Source organism: Anomaloglossus baeobatrachus, chromosome 5, assembly GCF_048569485.1.
Source record: "Anomaloglossus baeobatrachus isolate aAnoBae1 chromosome 5, aAnoBae1.hap1, whole genome shotgun sequence".
In the NCBI taxonomy this organism is placed as follows: domain Eukaryota; kingdom Metazoa; phylum Chordata; class Amphibia; order Anura; family Aromobatidae; genus Anomaloglossus; species Anomaloglossus baeobatrachus.
The window spans coordinates 251,585,053-251,606,907 of record NC_134357.1 but is presented as its reverse complement, the minus strand read 5'-3'; the positions used below and the strand labels follow the sequence as shown (position 1 = coordinate 251,606,907).

Here is a 21,855-nt window from a genome sequence, read left to right as displayed (position 1 = left end):
CGTCCTCCTGCTTGACTTATAACTACTTTGCCTAAAGTAACAAAGCATAGAGGTTGTCAATCAAGTAGAAGGAGTTGGTGCTGTACATGGAATAGAGCAGGAGTGATAGAGACTTCAGATCTACATCATCATTTGTATATCAATTCAAATACTGATTTGTTAGGAATGGACTGCCCATCTGAAGTTATTGCTGGTTTTGTCTTTGAAAGAGCTACATGTGCATATAAACAGTTTGCCGTATGAAATTCTGCTGACAGATTACCTTTAAAGCTCCTTTGCCTCAATGCAAAAAACACAGGGCCTCCAGCCTTCTATTATTTAGTTACAATACTGGTATATAATTATATGGTCAAATATCCTTTGGGCACCACAGCAACTGGAGTCTGGGTGTGACTGTAACTTCAGATTCAGAGCTAATTAGTGCAGCAATGTCTCACTGTGTTGTGTCTAAAGACAAGTGGTAATTATAGCACTTCTGTAAAAGAAATGTCCACTACATATGTGATACTAAAATTTGGTCCATCTCTAGTAAGTTGAAAAAAACAGATAACTGTTGAACCTCCCTGTCTCTTCCACGATGCTGTCTGCATCATCAGTTGATCTCACTTTCACTTCTGACCTGCAGCAGCATCTTATTGGCTGCCGCTTTCATATTCTGTTTAAGCTGAAAGAAAGAGTAGAAGGAGCGTGGAGGAAGTGAGGACTCGATACCAATTTGTGACACAGGAAGATGTAAGGAAAAGTGGTAGGTGTCCAGTAGGTGAGCATCTGTTTTCATTCATTTTAATAACCTTTTGGGAGACATCTGGCGAGTCTGGGACCAGACGTTATTAGGCACAGGTCTATAACTTGTATTTGACTGAATCTAATTTCTTTTAGTACTTTTAGTAGCCTTAATCTCAGTTGCAGCTCTTTTGTTACCGCTCCCCTTTGCTATAAAAAGTCATGTGTCTTACCATCTGATGCCGGTCATGGAATCTCATTCTTATGCTGATCACTTTGGAAAAAGCCTGTCTCCCGCAGAAGCTGAGTTGTGACTATTACAGCTGTAGTGTTTAGTTGCAGTGGAGGAGTGATTTCCTTTTTGTGTCTATCTTTTCTCTGTTTGTCTGACTTACCTAGTATTGTATTATTGCAGTGGTGAGACTAGTGTTCTCAACGGCCTTCTCACTAGCCAGAGTGAGTTCAGGGCAAATAAGGGCAACGGGGGGAAGGACCCATATAGGGACATTAAGGGGTGCAAGGTATAGACTCAGGTGAATTGCAGGAGTTGTACCCTCACCCTATCGCTAGTGCTCTCCTTCTACACCATTCCAATTGTTACCTTTGTGTTGCACTGCATGCTAGGTGGAGGTTTATGGAATCTACTTTCATTTAGTGCTGTAGGGGGTTAAGGACTCTTTCCTATCTGGCTTTCCTTTGTAACCTTAATCTCAGGTTGCAGCTATTTTGTGACCTCTCCCCTTTTCTATAAAAACTAATGTGTCTTACCATCTTTTGCCAGTTATAGAATAGGCTGACCAGTTTGGAAGGGACCTGTCTCTAAGTATCTGAGGAGTCATGACTATTTCAGCTGTGTCATTTAGCCGCATTGGAGGAGCTTGGAGTGTTTGCTTTTTTGTGTTTATCTTCCCTCTGTTTGTCTCCCTTACCTCCTGTTGTATTATTGCAGTGGTGAAACTAGTGTTCTTGCCGGCCAACTCCATAGCCAGGGTGAGTTTAGGGCAAACAAGGGCCCAGGCATATGGAGGTGATGGGAGGAAGGACCCATTTAGGGAGTGCAGGGCAAAGACTCAGGTGAGTTGCAGGAGGTGGCCCCTCTCCTTATTACCAGTGCCTTCCTTCTATACCATTCCGGTTGTTACCTTTGTGTTACACTGCATGCTGAGCATCTGTACCCCTCGATGTGACAAGAACATTCAAAAACATTTATATATTTCCATAATTATTTATTATTTTAGAAACCATTTTAAGTAAAATATAATAAATTAAAAATGAAATAAGATATTTATACAATAGGTGTTCACTATTTAATAATTACTTACCCCCAAGGCTTTTGGTTTGCCCTTCAGAAATGTTTGGTAAAAAGGAGATGAAGGATGTGAATTTGGTGCCATTACATTGGCCACAATCCATTGTGGGGCCACATTGGGAGCAGCCCACACCTGTGCAGAAGGGGAGGCACTATATGCAGGGACTGGTGGATAGACATTTTGCTGACATGTTGGAACAGATGAATTCCAGCCAGGGATACCCGGGGAAGCTTGGTTCTGTATGGTCTCATATGTGTGAGGAACATTTTCATTGTTGGATGTATTCATTTTTGATGCTGGCACTAAAAGTAAAAGTATAAAGTGAGCTTAGTAATAACGTAACTGCTTGTTATTGAAAAGTTATAAGCCCTTAAAGAGAATATATCACATTGACTATTTAAACATACACATCAAAATATATCCTGGCTTTTAATATACTTTCATTATGATTTTTTGTACATGGGTTTTTGGCCAGTCATTTTTGTTTGAATTTTAATTTTAGTTTGAATTTCATTTTAATAGATTTGCTATAAAGCAAACTGCTGGACATATAGATAGAAAACAAGAAATTTACTTAGATTTCACAGTGTAATGAGAATGCTCACTGATACGTTGAGCTCTTTCCATCTCCTTGGCATGTTAGTCTAAAAGAGGCACTATGGTGTTGGAGTGATGCTTAAATGTACTGTACAAAATTTTGGATTCCAAATTTGATAAGTGCATTAGAAGTAGAGAAACATTTCAGTCTGGCAGAAGTCTTTGGAAAAAAGGAATGACTTTGCATTTGGCATAATCATAAGAGACGTATTTGTCACTAAAACGTTTGGATAGGGATTTTTCTGCAACAGAGTTTTAAGAAGAGACTTAATTTATGTGGCAAGTTGTGAAGTTGATTGATGCACAGTTTGTATGCTTCAGCTGCAATGGGGTCTTAAATGTTAATATGTCTTGCGGTACTGTAACGCCTGCCTGGATCAACAGACTCAGATGGGATATAATGGACAGGCTAGAGGGAAGCCCCTCACCAAGCAGGACCTCCAGAACCTTGAAACCCTTTTAACCCCTATACAGGGATTTGGAATTACACAGGGCCCTGGAGATCACTACCTGTGGAAGGCTGCAATCCGATGAGAGTAGTCATCAGGCAGGGTCAAACCAGGAATAGCAGAACAGGGACAGAATCAGCAGGCAAGGACGTAATAAAAAAACATAGCAGAGGTCAAATCCGGATCAGGCAGCGAGGTACAAAAACTGCAGGCAGAAGGGTAGTCAGAAAACATGCAGAAGTCAGCACACAGGAATCACAAAACAGAATAGGGCGGATCAGGAGCCAGGAAATCAGAAATATCTCTGGCAGAGGTCAGCAGACAGGAGGGGAGCTAAGAAGGGTGTGGTGTCTTCCCATTGGCTGTAGCTGAACGCTGGCAACTTCAGCTGGAAGACACATGCCACCCACAGTCAGCCAGTGGTACTGCAGATCCCAAGATAACCCAGCCCAGTGGACGATCAGAGCCTGCGCCCACCGGTGCCGCTGGCATCGACTCCTCTCCCATCACCAGCACCATCCATGGCATGAACACGGCGTCGCCTGGCGATCGGAGCAGAAGTCGCTGGAGCGAACTCCGGTGGTGACGTAACAGAGAGTGTTGGCACCCTGGAAATTGTTCCAGAAAATTTAGTATTTTTCCCAGAAAATTATTGCAAATAGACATTTTGTTATATACATGTTTATTTCCTTTGTGTATTTTAGGACAAAAAAACAACAGAGAAATAAAAGTAAATTGGACATAATGTCACACAAAACCCCAAAAATGGTCCAGACAAAATTGTTGGCACCTTACTAAAATTGTGGGTGAACAACTACTATTTATTAACCACCATGGCAGGGAACCAGGAGTACTCCACTGATGACACAGAGACATAAAAAAGCTAGAAATAGCCAAAATGTACCTGAGTAAGCCACAATCTTTCTGGGAAAGTGTCTTGAGGACTGATGAGACCAAGATTGAGCTTTTGGTAAAGCACATCATTCTACTGTTTATCAAAAATGGAATGAGACCTACAAAGAAAATAACTCAGTACCTACAGTCAAATATGGTGGAGGCTCAAGGATGTTTTGTTGTTGTTTTGCTGCCTTTGGCACCAAGTGAATTGACTGTGTGCAAAACATCATGAAATCTGAAGACTACCAAGGATTTTGGATTACAATGGAGTACCCAGTGTCAGAAAGCTGGGTTTGTGTCCTACATCATGGGTCTTCCCGCAGGACAAAGACCCCAAACATACTTCAAGATGCACCCAGAAATAAATGGAAATATGATGTAAATTCCATTGAACATATTTGGAGAGATCTGAAAATTGTTGTTGGGATTAGGCACCTTTCAAATATGAGAGACCTGGAATAGTTTGCAAAGGAAGAGTCGTCCAAAATTCCAGTTGAGAAGTGTAAGTGTCGCGGGCTGCGGGGCGCTGCGCTCACCACGCTCGGGTCCGGCGCTGCTGCTGCTCGGTGGCTCGAGCGGTGGGCCGGATCCGGGAACTCGAGCGGCGCTCCTCGCACGTGAGTGAAAGGGGTGTTTTATTGGTGTTTGGGATGTCGGTTTGTGACGCCACCCACAGTGTGTGGTGAGGTTGGGGCACCACCGCTGCTCTGTACGGGGATCCCGGGAGCGATGATGGGGAGCAGCTGGGATGTTTGTCTCCCCTCCATGGGTAGGGGGATTTGGTAGTCCCGGGGCCCGGAGTTGTTGTCTGTTTGGTGGATTGCGGGGCTTGGCCAGGTGCAGGGTCGCGGGGCAGCGCAGTGCCAGAAGGCACGGTGGTACTTACTCAGCCAGTAATGCACACAGAGTCTCTGGTAAAACAAATGGCTGGATGGACGAGTCCCACAGACGGCTGCGACGGTCACTCCCGGTAGCTTGGCGGTAACCGTCTCTCCCTGCACCGGTGTTATGTTCTCAGCCCCGATGGCTTTCCACCGGTAACCCGCTCCCCAGCGGTATATTTGCTGGAGGAGCCCCTTTTGCCCGCAGGCGCTGGCCCTGGGAACTCTAGCTGTGGCGGTAGCTGTATTTCCCTTCACGGTTGAGCGGTTGCCTTCAGTCGGGTCTTTATTGCTGGGAAACCCTGGAGGTTTCCGTCGCTGACGGATTTGACCGGTTTAACGGCGACTCCTAGCCTGGTCAGGGTCCGTAGGCCCTGCCGGATGGTGCTGGCTTCTCTTCGCTCCCCGATCCAGTACCGGCGGGCCACCGCCCGTCCACGGTCCTTACGGTTGTGCGTCAATCGGCCTCTCCTGCAGACGGTCACCACCGTCTGCCAACCTTGCTGTTTCTGTGCCCGGGCCACGTACCCGGACATGGCCAGTCAGTTCCTCCACTACCACCTCCCTAACTCACACTATACACTCAACTGCCTTCCTTTTCCCGCCTCCAGGACTGTGAACTGTTCGGTGGGAGAAGCCAACCACCTGGCTCCGCCCCACCTGGTGTGGACATCAGCCCCTGGAGGGAGGCAACAAGGATTTGTGTCTGACTTTGATGTTCCTAACCGGGGTGTGTTGTTGCAGTACCTGTGACGTCCTGGCTTGTCCGGGGCGCCACATTAGAAGCATTTGGATGGTTATAGGAAGCGATTGTTATTTATTCCAAAGGGTGTGCAACCAAATATTAAGTTGAGCGTGCCAACACATTTGTCAGGCCTATTTTTGAAGTTTTGTATGAAATTATGTCCAATTTGCTTTTTTTTGTTTGTTCGTTTTTTCTTTTGTTTTGTGTTGTTCCAATGCACAGAAGAGAAATAAACACATGTATAACAAAAAATGTGTAGTTGCAATAACTTTCTTGGACAAAACATTTAATTTTCTGGAGAAATTTCAAGAGTGCCAACTAGTGATGAGCGAGTACTAAAAAGCTCGGGTGCTCGAAGCTCGGGCCGAGCCTCCCAAGATACTCGTGTACTCGGCCCGAGCACCGAGCCCAATGTTATCCTATGGGAGACCCGAGTATTTTTGTGAAATGACCACTGGCAGCATGTAGAAACCCTAAAAATGGCACAAAAGTCTCCGAAGAGTGCTCAAATGACATGGCAACAGCATGGGGAAGACCCCTTGAAGCATTTATCACTCAAAAGTCACAGCTGTGAACAATTTTGTCCGCGTTTTACGCCATTTTTACGGACTCACCAGAAAACCTTCCAAAATGACACCAAAATGATTTTTCATGGCGGAAATGTTAAGGGCACATACCCAATAGTGAGATAGAGCTAATGTATGTTACTTTTTGAGATCAATACATGAAAGATTTTACGTAAAACATTGTGTAGCACTCCGATGGCCCTGAGAAGAGACGTACATAAAGGCCTCTGAGTCTAATGTGCCCATTTTGAGGAACTGAGTCTTTGTAGTATTTTCCTTTGCCAGGGCAGTCCAAAATTTTGCGGTTCACCAATGACCCTGCATACAGACGTGTATGAGGGCCTGTAAACCTGAAGTGCCCATTAGAAGGAAGTGGGTCTATTGTAGTATAGCCCTTAGGCAGGGCAGCCAAAAATTGGGAGGCTCCACGTTGTCCCTGGATAGAGACGTGCATGAGGGCCTGTAAACCTGAAGTGCCCATTGGAAGGAAGTGGGTCTATTGTAGTATAGCCCTTAGGCAGGGCAGCCAAAAATTGGGAGGCTCCACGTTGTCCCTGGATAGAGACGTGCATGAGGGTCTGTAAACCTGAAGTGCCCATTGGCAGGAAGTGGGTCTATTGTAGTATAGCCCTTAGGCAGGGCAGCCAAAAATTGGGAGGCTCCACGTTGTCCCTGGATAGGGACGTGCATGAGGGCCTGTAAACCTGAAGTGCCCATTGGAAGGAAGTGGGTCTATTGTAGTATAGCCCTTAGGCAGGGCAGCCAAAAATTGGGAGGCTCCACGTTGTCCCTGGATAGAGACGTGCATGAGGGCCTGTAAACCTGAAGTGCCCATTGGAAGGAAGTGGGTCTATTGTAGTATAGCCCTTAGGCAGGGCAGCCAAAAATTGGGAGGCTCCACGTTGTCCCTGGATAGAGACGTGCATGAGGGCCTGTAAACCTGAAGTGCCCATTGGAAGGAAGTGGGTCTATTGTAGTATAGCCCTTAGGCAGGGCAGCCAAAAATTGGGAGGCTCCACGTTGTCCCTGGATAGAGACGTGCATGAGGGTCTGTAAACCTGAAGTGCCCATTGGCAGGAAGTGGGTCTATTGTAGTATAGCCCTTAGGCAGGGCAGCCAAAAATTGGGAGGCTCCACGTTGTCCCTGGATAGGGACGTGCATGAGGGCCTGTAAACCTGAAGTGCCCATTGGAAGGAAGTGGGTCTATTGTAGTATAGCCCTTAGGCAGGGCAGCCAAAAATTGGGAGGCTCCACGTTGTCCCTGGATAGAGACGTGCATGAGGGCCTGTAAACCTGAAGTGCCCATTGGAAGGAAGTGGGTCTATTGTAGTATAGCCCTTAGGCAGGGCAGCCAAAAATTGGGAGGCTCCACGTTGTCCCTGGATAGAGACGTGCATGAGGGCCTGTAAACCTGAAGTGCCCATTGGAAGGAAGTGGGTCTATTGTAGTATAGCCCTTAGGCAGGGCAGCCAAAAATTGGGAGGCTCCACGTTGTCCCTGGATAGAGACGTGCATGAGGGCCTGTAAACCTGAAGTGCCCATTGGAAGGAAGTGGGTCTATTGTAGTATAGCCCTTAGGCAGGGCAGCCAAAAATTGGGAGGCTCCACGTTGTCCCTGGATAGAGACCTGTTAGGTTCTTAGTGCCTTCCGTGCTTGCATTTAAAAACCGCACGTGTGTGCCTGTTGGTGGCAGCTTTCCGCTGCATTTGTGTGAGTTTTGCAAAAACTTGGATATAACGCACAAGTCTAGTGAATACACATCAGCACAGCATTGCAAAATGCGCAAGGGCGTTGTCAACGAACAAGGAAGTGGACGTGATGGTGGTGCAGGCAGAGACCGAGGTTGTGTGCAAGCTCTAATTTCGCCACAACAAAGGGCCACATCTACTCGCTCGCACGTCCTGTACCAAGTTCTTGGGGACCGCAGCAGTACACCGCTCTTGAACCAAGACCAGTGTCAACAGGTTGTTAGTTGGATAGCGGATAATGCTTCCAGTCAGATTGGCACCACCACAAACACTCTGTCTTCCACACGGTCAAGTGTCAGTAGCCGTGATACTGCACCGCACATTTCAGAACCTGATCCTCCTTCCTACCACCAGGCCGAGTACACGTCCACGGACATTACTGATCCCACACTTGGACACTCGGAAGAGCTGTTCGTTCACGTTTCCATTCACACATTCTGGCCTCTCGCCAGCTCCTGTTGAAGTGGGCCATGACGAGATTGTATGTACAGATGCCCAAATATTTGAGCAGCCACGTTCTCACGAAGTTGGCAACGTGTCTCAACAAGGGGTGGACGATGATGAGACACAATTGTCAGGAAGTCAGGAGGAGGAGCAGGGTGCGGAAGAGGAAGACGACGTGGTGGATGATCCAGTAACTGACCCAACCTGGCAGGAGGATATGCAGAGCGAGGACAGCAGTGCACAGGGGGAGGGAGGCGTAGCATCCCAACAGGCAGTAAGAAGCAGAGTGGTGGCCCCAGGCAGACGTCAGGCAACCGTTGCCCGGAACAACACGACGACACAAGGTGCCTGTACAAATGTTAGGTCTTCCCGAGTCTGGCTGTAATACTATTGTATGTATTGAGGATTTCGATTGCGTTAGGGCAATGACAACCAGAGACGAGTTCTTGGTGCAAGATGTTTATAATATGCAACCAGCAAATATGTACATAAATGGAACAAAAACACAGTAGAACATAAATACAGGAAATACCTTCCAGGGACGGAGCGAAAGGGAATTCACGGGACCGCGCACCGGACTCCCCCAGGGAGACCACCAAGAGCGAACCACTATACAGGGACTGTCTGGCAATCACCCCAGAAGGCCTAAATGCGCAGCAGCCGGGACACAAAAGGGCAATAGGTAAGTCCAAAAATGTCCGTACGTGATGTGAGTCCAGAGTGGTATTAAACGGAAGGAACCGGGCAGAAGTGCCGACCAAAGACGGCAAACGGAGTCCGGGCACAGCTAGATGATACCAGATGAAGTCCAGAGTCGGTGTCGGTTGTTTTCCAAGAGGATCCGAATAACAATCAGGAACCAAAAGCAGCAGGGCAGGAGCACACAGGAAGCAGTATACTCAGGCACTGGACTAAGCTTTAGGGGCGGCTTTTAAACAGATGGACAGGAAGTAGGGCAACAGAACAGAAAACTCCATGTTAACAAAGGGCAAGCTCTTTCAAAAGAAAACTGGAAAACCAGGAACTCTGACACTGGCAGTTTTTTAAGTTGGCTCCAGATGATTCTAAAAAGGCCATTTGCAACACCTGCCATGCCAGCATCAGCAGGGGTACCAAAACTAGCAGCCTGACCACCACCAGCATGATCAGGCACATGTCAGCCAAGCACCCGACTTTGTGGGAAGTACAACAGAGTCGAGGAGCAGTGCTTGCTGATGTCACTGCTACGTCTTCGCTGGTTGTGCATGCGAGCCAATACCCTGTCCATGCTGCCTGCGAACAAGCCTCCTCCGGCCCTGCACCTGCAGTTACCCACGCAGAAATAACACCATCATCAAGCACGTCCTTGTCCCAGCGCAGCGTTCAGTTATCCATTCAGCAAACCTTTGAACGCAGGTGCAAATACACTGCCAACGCCCCACATGCCACACTTCTAAATGCTAACTTTTCGCGACTGCTTGCGCTGGAAATGTTGCCTTTTAGGTTGGTTGAGACAGAAGCATTCCACGACCTGATGGTGGCAGCTGTCCCACGTTACTCGGTCCCCAGCCGCCACTATTTCTCCCGGTGTGCCGTCCCCGCATTGCATAACCATTAACCACGTGTCACAAAACATCACACGTGCCCTGAACAACGCTGTTTCAGCCAAAGTCCACCTAACCACAGACACATGGACAAGTGCATGTGGGCAAGGCCGCTACATCTCGTTGACGTCACACTGGGTTAATATTGTGGAAGCTGGGACCCAGTCTGAGCGAGGGACGGAACACGTCCTTCACACACCAAGTTTTGCAGGCCCTACCTCAGTCAGGGTTTCACCCACACTCTACAGCTCCGGAATGTCATGCTCCTCAGCCTCCTCCTCCTCCTGCGCATCCTGATCCACTTTACCCTCCACACCAGTCCCAAGCTGGAAGTGTCGCGGGCGGAGGAGGGGACGGTGCGCTCTCCCACTGCTCGGGTCCGGCTGCCGCTGCTCTACGGCTGCTGCTGCTCGTTGGCTCGAGCGATGGCCGGATCCCGGGGACTCGAGCGGCGCTACTCGCCCGTGAGTGAAAAGGGGTGGTTTGGGTTTTGGGGATATTGTCCGTGACGCCACCCACGGTTGTGGTGATTGTGTGGACACCACCGCTGCTCTGGACGGGGATCCCGGGAGCCTGTGACAGGGAGCAGCTTTGTTGTTATTTCTCCCCTCCGTGGGTAGGGGGTTGGTTGTCCCGGGGCCCGGTGATGGGGTAGAGATGGATGACAGGCGGGTTGCGGGGCCTGATGAGGTGCAGGGTCGCAGGGTCAGCGCTGTGCCGCACGGCACGGAGGTACTCACTCAGCCCAATGATGATGACACAGTTCACGGTAAAACAAGTGGCTGGATGGACGGGTCCCTCGGACGGCTGCGGTTGTTCCTCCCTGCAGGTTAGTGATGACTGTCTCTCCCTGCACCTAAGTTCAGTGTTGGTAGTGATGGTTTCCCACCGGTAACCCGCTCCCCGACCTGGATATGGGCCGGAGGAGCCCCTTTTGCCCACAGGCGCTGGCCCTGGGAGACGGTTGCCCTTGGCGGTGGCGGTGTCTCCCCTTCACGGTTGGACGGTTGCCTTCTATCGGGACTTGGCTGTTTGGAAACCCTGAGGTCCCCTTCACTAACGGATTTGGCAAATTCACGGCGACACCAAGCCTTGCCGGGATCCGAAAGTCCTCTGCCAATGGTGCTGGCTTCTCTTTGTATACCGGTCCGGTACGGCCGGGTCACCACCCGTCCACGGTCCTTACGGCAGACTCCAATCGGCCTCCACTGCAGACGGTCACCACATCCTGCCAACCTTGCTGTCCTGTCCGGGCCACACACCCGGACCAACTTCAGGCTCTTTGCTGTCACTTTTCTCCTCTCTACTACTTTCCTCCTTCCACTTCCTTAGCTTAACTCTCACTGCCTGTGTTTTCCCTCCTCCTTGGTTGGTGGAGACCAACCGCCTGGCTCCACACCCTGGTGTGGACAACAGCCCCTGGGGAAGGCAACAAGGATTTTGTGTTTTGACTATGATATGCCTGCAGGGAGTGTGGGGTGTTTAAGTGTTGTGCTCTGTGGCCCCTGGCTTGTCCAGGGCGACACAGAAGCACTGCAGCACTGCCTCGGCGAAGCGGCAACAGGCAGTGCTGAAGCTAATCTGCATAGGTGACAAACCCCACAATGCAGAAGAGGTGTGGACAGCTCTGAAACAGCAGGCAGATCACTGGCTCACAACTCTGAACCTAAAGCCAGGAAAGGTCGTGTGTGACAATGGCCGGAACCTGGTGGCGGCTTTGAGGCGAGGCCAGCTGACACATGTTCCATGCGTGGCCCATGTGCTCAACCTCGTGGTTCAGCGGTTTCTAAAGTCATACCCAGAGCTGTCTGATCTGCTGGTAAAAGTTCGCCGCCTGTCTGCACATTTTGGAAAGTCACCTACTGCTTCAGCCAGCCTTGCCGGCTTTCAGCGCCGTTTGCATCTTCCGGCTCACAGACTGCTGTGTGATGTCCCCACGCGTTGGAATTCAACTCTGCACAAGTTGGTCAGGATATGTGAGCAGAAGAGGGCAGTTGTTGAGTACCTGCATCACCTAAGCCGTCGGGAAATGGGTCAAACTCCACACATAACACCTGAGGAGTGGAGATGGATGTCCGACCTATGTACCATCCGCCAAAACTTTGAGGACTCCACCAAGATGGTGAGCGGCGATGACGACATTATTAGCGTCACCATACCGCTTCTCTGCCTTCTAAAATGGTCTCTGCTCAAAAAACAACCATGATGCATTGCAGGCGGAGCGCGATGAGTTTGAGCAAGAAACAGTAGTGGGTGTGGGTGATAACACACAGCCCAGCCTCGTCTCATCACAACGAGCAGTGGAGGACTATGACGAGGAGGAGGATGAAGACATGGAGCAACTCTCTGGCCAAATTGAGGATATGACATGCAGTCATATCCTCGGTTCAGCGTGGTTGGCCAGAGGACAGGGTAGATGATGAGGAGGAGGAGGAGGAAGACAGCATGTTCAGTCATCGTGTTGGTCAGGAATCAGGATACTGAAGTGATGGCTGTTAAGAGTCTGGCACACATGGCTGACTTTATGGTAAGCTGCCTGTCTCGTGACCCTCGCGTTAAGAACATCTTGGCCGACAATCATTACTGGTTGGTAACACTGTTAGACCCACGCTAAAAGGAGAAATTTATGTCTCTTATTCCCGAGGCGGAGAGGTCAGGCAAAATGCAGCAGTTCCAGAAGGCCATAGTCACGGAAGTAGGCAAAGCATTCCCCTCACAAAACGCTAGCGGCATAGGTCAGGCATCAGTGGACAACCAAGGCTACAGCCGAGAGGGGCACAAGTCCAATCTGCCAGAGGTAGGGGAACAGTCTTTAAGATGTGGGACAGTTTTCTCAGCCCCTCACATACCACAGCCCCTGAGGTGAGGGGTAGTGCCACAAGAAATCCTAAGTTTGCCCAGATGCTCAAGGAGTACCTTGCAGATCAAACAACTGTACTCCGACATTCCTCTGTGCCTTACAATTAATGGGTATCCAAGCTGGACACGTGGCATGAATTGGCTCTCTACGCCTTGGAAGTCCTGGCCTGCCCTGCCGCTAGCGTTTTGTCAGAGCGTGTTTTTAGTGCCGCAGGTGGAATCATTACAGATAAATGCACCCGCCTGTCAACTGTAAATGCTGACAGGCTGACTCTGATCAAGATGAACAAGGGTTGGATTGGGCCAGACTTCACCACACCACCAGCAAATGACAGCGGAATTTAAAGTTTGTAACGGGAATTTGCCATGTACCTCCACTCACCCATGGTAACACACTTCTGGACTTTGGCTAATCGCTGGACTGCTCCTCCTTCTCCTCATGCGCCATCATGATGACAGTTACAATAGTTAAGCCGTTGTTTCAGGTATACCCCCAGTGGTAAATTTTTTCGCCCATTCTTTCAGAATGTGCATTACAACGACAGGAGACCCGCTCCTTTGCAATGGGAACAATGTTTTGAGGCCCTCATGCACATCTCTATCCAGGGACAATGTGGAGCCTCCAAATTTTTGGCTGCCCTGCCTAAGGGCTATACTACAATAGACCCACTTCCTTACAATGGGCACTTCATGTTTACAGGCCATCATGCACGTCTCTATCCAGGTACAATATGGAGCCTGACGCTGCCACCGACTGCCACACACGTGCGGTTTTTAAATGCAAGCACGGACGCAATAAGAACCTAACAGGTTTTTAGGAGCGACAATTACTGAGAAGTCTGACACTATCAGCCACTGCTGACTGACGTGTATTATACACTAGACTTGTGCGTTATATAATAGTTTGTGAAAAACGCACACAAGTGCACCTGTACGCTGCCACCGACAGGCACACACGTGCGGTTTTTAAATGCAAGCACGGACGCAATAAGAACCTAACAGGTTTTTAGGAGCGACAATTACTGAGAAGTCTGACACTATCAGCCACTGCTGACTGACGTGTATTATACACTAGACTTGTGCGTTATATAATAGTTTGTGAAAAACGCACACAAGTGCACCTGTACGCTGCCACCGACAGGCACACACGTGCGCTTTTTAAATGCAAGCACGGACGCAATAAGAACCTAACAGGTTTTTAGGAGCGACAATTACTGAGAAGTCTGACACTATCAGGACTGTTTTAGACTGTGTACACCAGCCCCAGATATGATGAAGGCTGGTATACGGTCACCACTAGGAATGGCTATATACCCTGCCTGCCTGCCTGTATACTGCTACAATAGTCCTGACAAGGACTCTTCTGGTCACTAGCCTGTATTCCGACCTGGCTATACCCTGCCTGTATACAGCAACAATAGTCCTGAGAAGGACTCTGCTACTGTACTCCGACCTGGCTATATCCTGCCTGCCTGTATACAACTAGAATAGTCCTGAGAAGGACTTTTGGTCACACTGTTTGCAGCCCTGCTACGGAAATAGCTATAAAGGGCCGCAAACCTTTCCCTGAAGCAGCGACCCTCTCCCTGCACTGACTGTCTGGATAGCTGTGAGCAGAGCACAGCGCGCCGGCCGGTATAAAGGCTCGGTCACGCTGTGCAGGCCGGCCAGTCACTGCAATTCCACAACTAACAGGGCTGTGGCATTGCAGTGGTCTGCCAGCCAATCCCTGCATGAGGGCTGGCTCTCAAAAGAGCGCCAACATGCAGAAATGAAGACCACGAGTACAGCACGAGTATCGCGAGATTACTCGGTCCCCGCCGAGTAGACCGAGTACAGTGATACTCGTGCGAGTACCGAGTAGTAACAAGCATGCTCGCTCACCAACACTTTCAGCCATGACTATATATGTTTTTTTGTGGCTTTTCATACAGTACTCGAATGTGATGAAGAAAATCTGCAAATAAAAAAAAATGTGTTTCTGTTCTAAACATAGGCATCATGAAACAAACTCTTTAACCCCTTAGTAGCTGAGCTCATTTTTTACCTTAATGACCAAGCCAAATGTTTAAGATGTGACCAGTATAAATTTATGTGATATTAACGCTTGAATGCTTCAAAATATTCCAGTAATGCTGAGAAAGTTTTTTTTTTCAAGACACATTGTACATTATGTTAGTGGTAAGTTTAGGTCACTATGATGTATGTTTATTTGTGAAACTATAGGGATTGTGGCAAAAAAAATGAAATTTTCAAACTTTCAACTTTTCTATACTTAAATAAGTTAGTTATGTTGTACAAAATAATTAATAAATGACATTTCCCATATATTTAATCTACAACTGCATCATTTTTTAAATGTCATCATGTTATTTTGTTTGGGTGTTAGAAGGGTTAAAAGTTTAGCATCAATTTTCTATTTTTTCAAGAAATTTTAAAAACCTGTTTTTTTAAAGACCTATTCAGAGTTAAATGGAGTCTAATGGGCCTATGTATTGGAAACTCCCCAAAAGTGATATCAGTTTAAAAACCACATCCCTCAAATACTTCAAAACTGCACCAAACCAATACAAAAACTGGGAAAACACAAAAAATGCAGCAAACAAGCAATAATCAGAGAAGTTTGCTATTGCGCTGTGGGGTGCGGAAACCTGAAGAAAACAGCAGTCGAAAAACGCAGCATTTATACTACATATGAACATGGCCTCAGCGTTACATTTTTATTACATTTTTTATGGATCTAATAGAGAAGTAATTAATCATGCCATCTTCTTACACCATATATTTTCATAAAAAAATCTGATTGTTGTATTGTGCTACTTGTTACGATTACAGGGACATCAAATATATCCATATTATTTGCTGATTTGTCATGTTTATTTTTTTTTTAAAGCACATTAAAAATTACTTACCGTATTTTTCGGATTATAAGACGCACTTTTCCTCCCAAAAATTTGGGAGGAAAATGAGGGGTACTGAGACTCTTTTGCCCAAGGCCCACAAAAATCTGGAGCCGGCCCTGGTGATAGTGCTCTGCTTTAATATCAGTGGCATGGAGACTGTGCTGAAGTAAAAAGGTATTGATGAAGATTCTGTGCCGCCCCCGTACCAGCAGCCACCGCTGCTCGGATCCGGACCTCCTAAGGGGGGTGGCTCGAGGGTCTCCGGACCCGGGGTCTCGCGGACGCGCCGAATAAATGGGGGGACGTAGATGTACGAGTTATAGCGACGGCAAGGGGATGCTTGATTACTCACAATCAATAAATCACACGAGTCTCTGGTAAACCAAGGTGCTGGTGGCCGGCGCCGCGGCCGGTTGCATTCGGATCCCCCACCCGGGCTGGTGGTCTCTATCCTTTTCCTCTGCACTGACTTTGTGTAAGGTGGACTTCCTAGTCTGGAACTCAGGAGTCCGCTCCCGGATGGATGTGGCCTAAGGAGCCGTGCCCGCAGACGCTGGCCCGTGGGATCTATGGGCCCTGGTGGTGACCTCTTATCCCTATCGGTGGGCTATTTTCTTCCATGAGGGACTTTGGGCGGGACAGAACCTCTAGTCCTGGCCTCAATCGGTGAATTAATCAGTCTGCTTGTTTCCAGTTCTGGCTTTAGGGTCCGAGTACCCCCCTCTGTGCTACGGTTTCCGAGTCGGTTCCCCGTGTTGGTACCGGCGGGCTACAACCCTGTCCCGGTCCACTTCGGTTCTGCTGAGCCATCTTCCCGTCTCCTGCTGACGGAGACCACCGTATGCCACCTAGCCAAGGGCACCAGGGCTCCTACCCTGGCACCGTTCAATTTGAGCTTCTCCTCCTGCTGGGACTACACCTAGCCCCAGCTCCACTCCTCTCAACTTGAACTTCAAACTTATCTGCTTGTTTTCCCGCCCCGGGCTATCTAAACCCCTAGATGGGCGTGCCCCAACTGCCTGGTCACGCCCCCTGGTGTGTCTATCTTTCCCTAAGGGGGGTGACTAGGGTTTCAGGTCGGCTGTGTGTTTCCTAAGTGAGGGAAGGTGTTGTGCAGGGGCCTATCTGTGACTATCTGGTTTTGCCAGGGCGTCACATTCCTCCTTGGTTTAATACAGACCGTCCGCAGGCTATCCGACCACCAACATTTATTGAACTGGAAAAGATGAAAAAGGGGGTAAAACAGATTACAAGTATACTAACATATTTACATTAAGCATATTTGGTTTCTTCCCTTACGGGAGGCATTTTTCTTAAACGTTGCACATATAAAACCCAAAACAACCTGCCCCCTGGTGCCACCGCTAAGCACTGGTGCGCACCCCTTGCCCAAGTCCAGGGTAAGTCCGGGTGTTGCCCAAACGGGCCGGGTAAAAAGTTCCTTACCCGGCAGTCCTTTTTCAAGGGCCCCATGTCCAGGGGACCTCTGACTCGGAGGTTAGTCACCAGTTTTGCTGGTGACAGGGCCTCAGCCGACTCTACCGCAGGCCCATCCTCCAATCAGCCTCTCCAGAGACTGCGGCTGGTGAGAAGGTTGGTCAGGGACTATTTACAAGACCCAATAGTTTATGGGTTGGCCTGCAAGTTCACGGCCATTGCCTTTTTAACTGTAAACAGGGACTATAAAAACACAGACGGTCCCAACAGGGACTTTGCAGGGGAGGTAGTCAGGAACCACTATCACTGCTGCATGGGGCCGTATGGTTCACTTGGCCCCCCGGGGGTCAGCATTTCGGGACCAGCGGCAATGCATCCCGGAGCTTTGAACTTCCTTCGGGAATGGAGGTGGTATAGCAGGTGATGCCGCTGCTCCTGGGAGCAGTGCCGGACGGCAGTCTCCCATCACATAGGAAACAGGCTCCAGCTCCGGGCAGGTCAGCGAGGACGGAACGGTCTGGGTACCTTTCTCCCGTCGTGACACTGTGCGGGTAGCTCGGCTCTCATGGGGCCCACACCACGGCCACCATTCTCCGGACCTCCGCTTTCCACTCCACCACCTGTTGCAGAGACTGTGACCGCACCCGGACACAGAATCTCGTCGGCTCCCGCTCCAGCCAGGCAGCGGTCCCCATCGGTAAGCGACCTGACTCGTGTTCTTCCACAGGGATCTCCGCTCAGCCTTGGAGTGCTGCCGCTCCAGCAGTCGGCGTGGCGCCAGCATCAGGTTTAGGGGCAGATATCTTCCCACTTCTCCCCCTGGTTTTTTGCAGGCACTCTCTTTGGCTGCGGGTAAGTTTCGTTTTACGACCTCGGGGTTCACCTTCCGGCCGTGTTCCCAGGGGGTGGGGCTTCGACTTTTGCAATTTTTCTCGGGGAAGAAGATGCTGGGCTGCAGTTTTTGCGCCCAAAAATGGCGGCTTCTGAAAATTTCTCAACGGATCACCGCTGATTGTCCAATACAAGGCGCACTTCCACAAGGTAAGTGGATGGGTAAGTATCCTGTTCGTGAAGCCACCGCTGCTCGGATCCGGAACTCCCAAGGGGGGTGGCTCGAGGGTCTCTGGACCCGAGGGTCTCGTGGACACGCCGAATTAATGGGGGGACGTAGATGTACGAGCTAGGCCGTATTAAGTTCGTGACGCCACCCACGGTGTGTGGTGAGTTGGGGCACCACCGCTGCTGTTATGGAGAACCCGGGGGAGATGTAGTGGCAGCTAGATGTTAACCCCTACGTGGGTATGGATGGTTGCCCCGAGACCCAGTGTCTGGTGCAGGGTATAGCGACGGCAAGGGGATGCTTGATTACTCACAGTCAATAAATCACACTAGTCTCTGGTAAACCAAGGTGCTGGTGGCTGGCGCCGCGGCCGGTTGCATTCAGATCCTGCACCCGGGCTGGTGGTCTCTATCCTTTTCCTCTGCACTGACTTTGTGCAAGGTGGACTTCCTAGTCTGGAACTCAGGAGTCTGTTCCCGGCTGGATGTGGCCCAAGGAGCCGTGTCCGCAGACGCTGGCCCGTGGGATCTATGGGCCCTGGCGGTGACCTCCTATCCCTATCGGTGGGCTGTTGTCTTCTATGAGGGACTTTGGGTGGAACAGGACCTATAATCCTGGCCTCAATTGGTTAATTAACCAGGCCGCTGGTTTCTGGTCCTGGCTTCAGGGTCCGAGTACCCCCCTTTGTACTCCAGTTTCCGGGTCGGTTCCCCATGTCGGTACCGGCGGGCTACAACCCTGTCCCGGTCCACCTCGGTTCTGCCGAGCCGTCTTCCCGTCTCCTGCTGACGGAGACCACCGTCTGCCACCTAGCCAAAGGCACCAGGGCTCCTACCCTGTTACCGTTCAACTTGAACCTCCTCTGCTGGAGCTGCACCTAGCTCCAGCCCACCTCCTCTCAACTTGAACTCTAGATTAGACTCTCTACTGTTTTCCCGCCCTGGGCTGTTGAGACTCCTGGGTGGGCGTGTGCAATCGCCTGGTCCCGCCCACTGGTGTGTCTATCTTTCCCTAAGGGGGGGTGACTAGGGTTTCAGGTCGGCTGTGTGTTTCCTAAGTGAGGGAAGGTGTTGTGCAGGGGCCTATCTGTGACTACCTGGTTTTGCCAGGGCGTCACAATTCTGCTTTGCAAGTGTGAGCCTACTATTAAAGTTTATGCCAACTTTAATGAAATTAGTTGCCTCTTTGCAAACGTGTTTGTAAACAAAAAGTATCATGCCTCTTAGGAGGCTTTCTAACCATAAAGCTTTCTGCCTATTCCAGAATAAAGTTATTTTACACAATTCCCAGTGTACATCTTCATGTCTTCCGCAATGAGGGGGAACAACTGACACTTGTACAATAATAGCCATTGTAACCACCAATTTTAAAACAGCTCTTAAATACTACTCCTTGTACACACTTAATTTATGGAAAGCTACTCACAAGTTTATGAGTGTATATTACAGAGCAGTTTTATTGACTCATGGTACAAGATAGTGAACAATAAACTAAACTGGGTTTTCAGGTTTATCTGTAATTGTGGTCAGTGTTCTGTGTATTTGATAGTGAATCAGTTTTTTTAATGCTTCATTGAAAAAGGAACAGAGGATGGACTCCAAGTTTTTTGCCAGCTATGCATTTGTCAGGGGTGTATCTAGGCTTTCCGGCACCCGGGGCAAGAATTCAATTTGGCGCCCCCCCCTATGTGACCAATTATTTATATGTGATTTGCAAACTTAGTCACGTGATGACGAGCTGCTCTTAATAATTCTCTCAATGCTCAAAGAGAAACGTATGAAGAAAAGCTAATTGTATCATGCAAGTATGAAAATCACATAATGGGCAAAGGGAGAAAAAAGGAACAGCACTCACCGGTAATTGCTGTGAAGTATTCAGGTTTATTTCATGGTCGGAGGATACATGCTTCGGCTTTACAGGGAGGGAATGGGGATGGTTAGCACAAAGAGACTACGGCCGTTTCGCCCCTGTAGGTGGGGCTTCGACGGGTCTTACAGATTAGTGACCTCACTATGCAGGTTATAAAAAAGCAGCAAGCTCCAATCATGTGTGCAGGTGAGTTAAAACATTAAAAACAAAAAAGCCCAAAATGGGCTAATATCACTAAATGAATCGCAATGACGGACACACTGTTTTAATTTCATATGATGATGTAATAAATTATACTTTTTCAACCCAGAAATACGACTAAGTCGTTTTTTTCATTAAAGCCTAGCGGGCCCATAGCATTATATTTAATTATGTACTCAGCTTCCTTTTGCAAAAGGACCTTGTGAGTATCACCACCTCTAGGTGACGGTTCAACCAATTCCAATCCAGCAAACGTTAAAACGTTGCAATTTGCTTCATGAAAATTTTTCACGTGCTGGATCATCTTGGTTGCACCAACTCCTGTGGTTATGGAATTTCTATGTTCACGGAACCGCACGAAGAGTGGTCTGATCGTCTTCCCTCTGTAGTATGATCCACAAGGGCAGAAGACGATATAAATTACCATTTTGGTTCTACAAATAATCAAATGTTTGGTCCTGTGCCAGGCATTGCCCACTTTTAGAGATTTACCAGTAAGATGGTACTGACAGAATGAACAATTACCACACTTGTGGTTACCCAAAGGACCAAAGTTATGCAGCCAAGTTGAGGTTGGTGTGTAGCATTTTTTTACTAGTATGTCTCCGATGTTTTTAGACCGTCTGTATGTAATTAATGGTCTATTTTTAGCTGTATCTGCTAAATCTCTATCCTTTTCTACTAGGTGCCAGTTTTTATTTATTGTAGTCCTTATGATATTGTCCATTGGACTATACTTAAAATTAAAAATCAGACGTTTTTGTGAATTATTTTGCTGATCTAAACTGGAACTTGTCTTTCTGGGCAATTTTTTGTTTTTTATTTTTTCCTTTGCTACTTTTTTATTGGCTCGTTCCTGTGCTGCAAATACCTCGGCTCTTGGGTACCCGCGTTCTAAAAATCTTTTCTGAAGATCCTGAATTTGTTCGTTTAATTTCTCAATATCATTCGTAATCCTGTAAACCCGCAGAAACTGGCTGTATGGGATGGATTTGAGAACGTTAAGGAATAACGTTTGGAACTCCATTCTATGTCTGAACTGGGTGCAAAAAACCTAAAAAACATCACTATGGGGAGATAAGGTATGCACACCAGTGACTATGGAAGGGGAATACATGGAATAGCAGAAACTGCTGTGTGAATACTGACATGAAAAATTCAATAGCTATTTGTAAGAATGAAATGTGAAAAATGGAATCTGCATTACTGCCATGAATATATGAATAAAGAGAAATTTAGCTACTGAATTGATCAATGCAGAAGAGCCCCAACACTACGCCAAAGTATTTCTCTACGTTGGGGTCCCTAGCTTGTGTGTGTCCTCTCATGCAGTTAAAAAACTTACCGTGTATGGGACGCTGAGACCCAGGCTATATATGCGTATAATGTGGATTGGCAATAGGTGTGTATGGGGAGGGTTCACAAACGAAAAACTACTAACATTAAGGAATAACGTTTGGAACTCCATTCTATGTCTGAACTGGGTGCAAAAAACCTAAAAAACATCACTATGGGGAGATAAGGTATGCACACCAGTGACTATGGAAGGGGAATACATGGAATAGCAGAAACTGCTGTGTG

General features: G+C 48.3%; 1 protein-coding gene across 3 annotated transcripts in view; it reads right to left on the bottom strand.

The window, feature by feature from the left end:
• The window catches only part of LOC142309910 (membrane-spanning 4-domains subfamily A member 4A-like), a 163,356-nt gene that overhangs the window by 103,699 nt on the left and 37,802 nt on the right, over positions 1-21,855 (bottom strand). For all 3 annotated transcript variants that reach the window (XM_075347372.1, XM_075347374.1, XM_075347375.1), the window contains exon 2: positions 2,046-2,335. In XM_075347372.1, coding sequence (XP_075203487.1) covers positions 2,046-2,321 — 276 coding nt within the window. In that variant the 5' untranslated portion in view covers positions 2,322-2,335. The remainder of the gene's footprint in view (positions 1-2,045; positions 2,336-21,855) is intronic.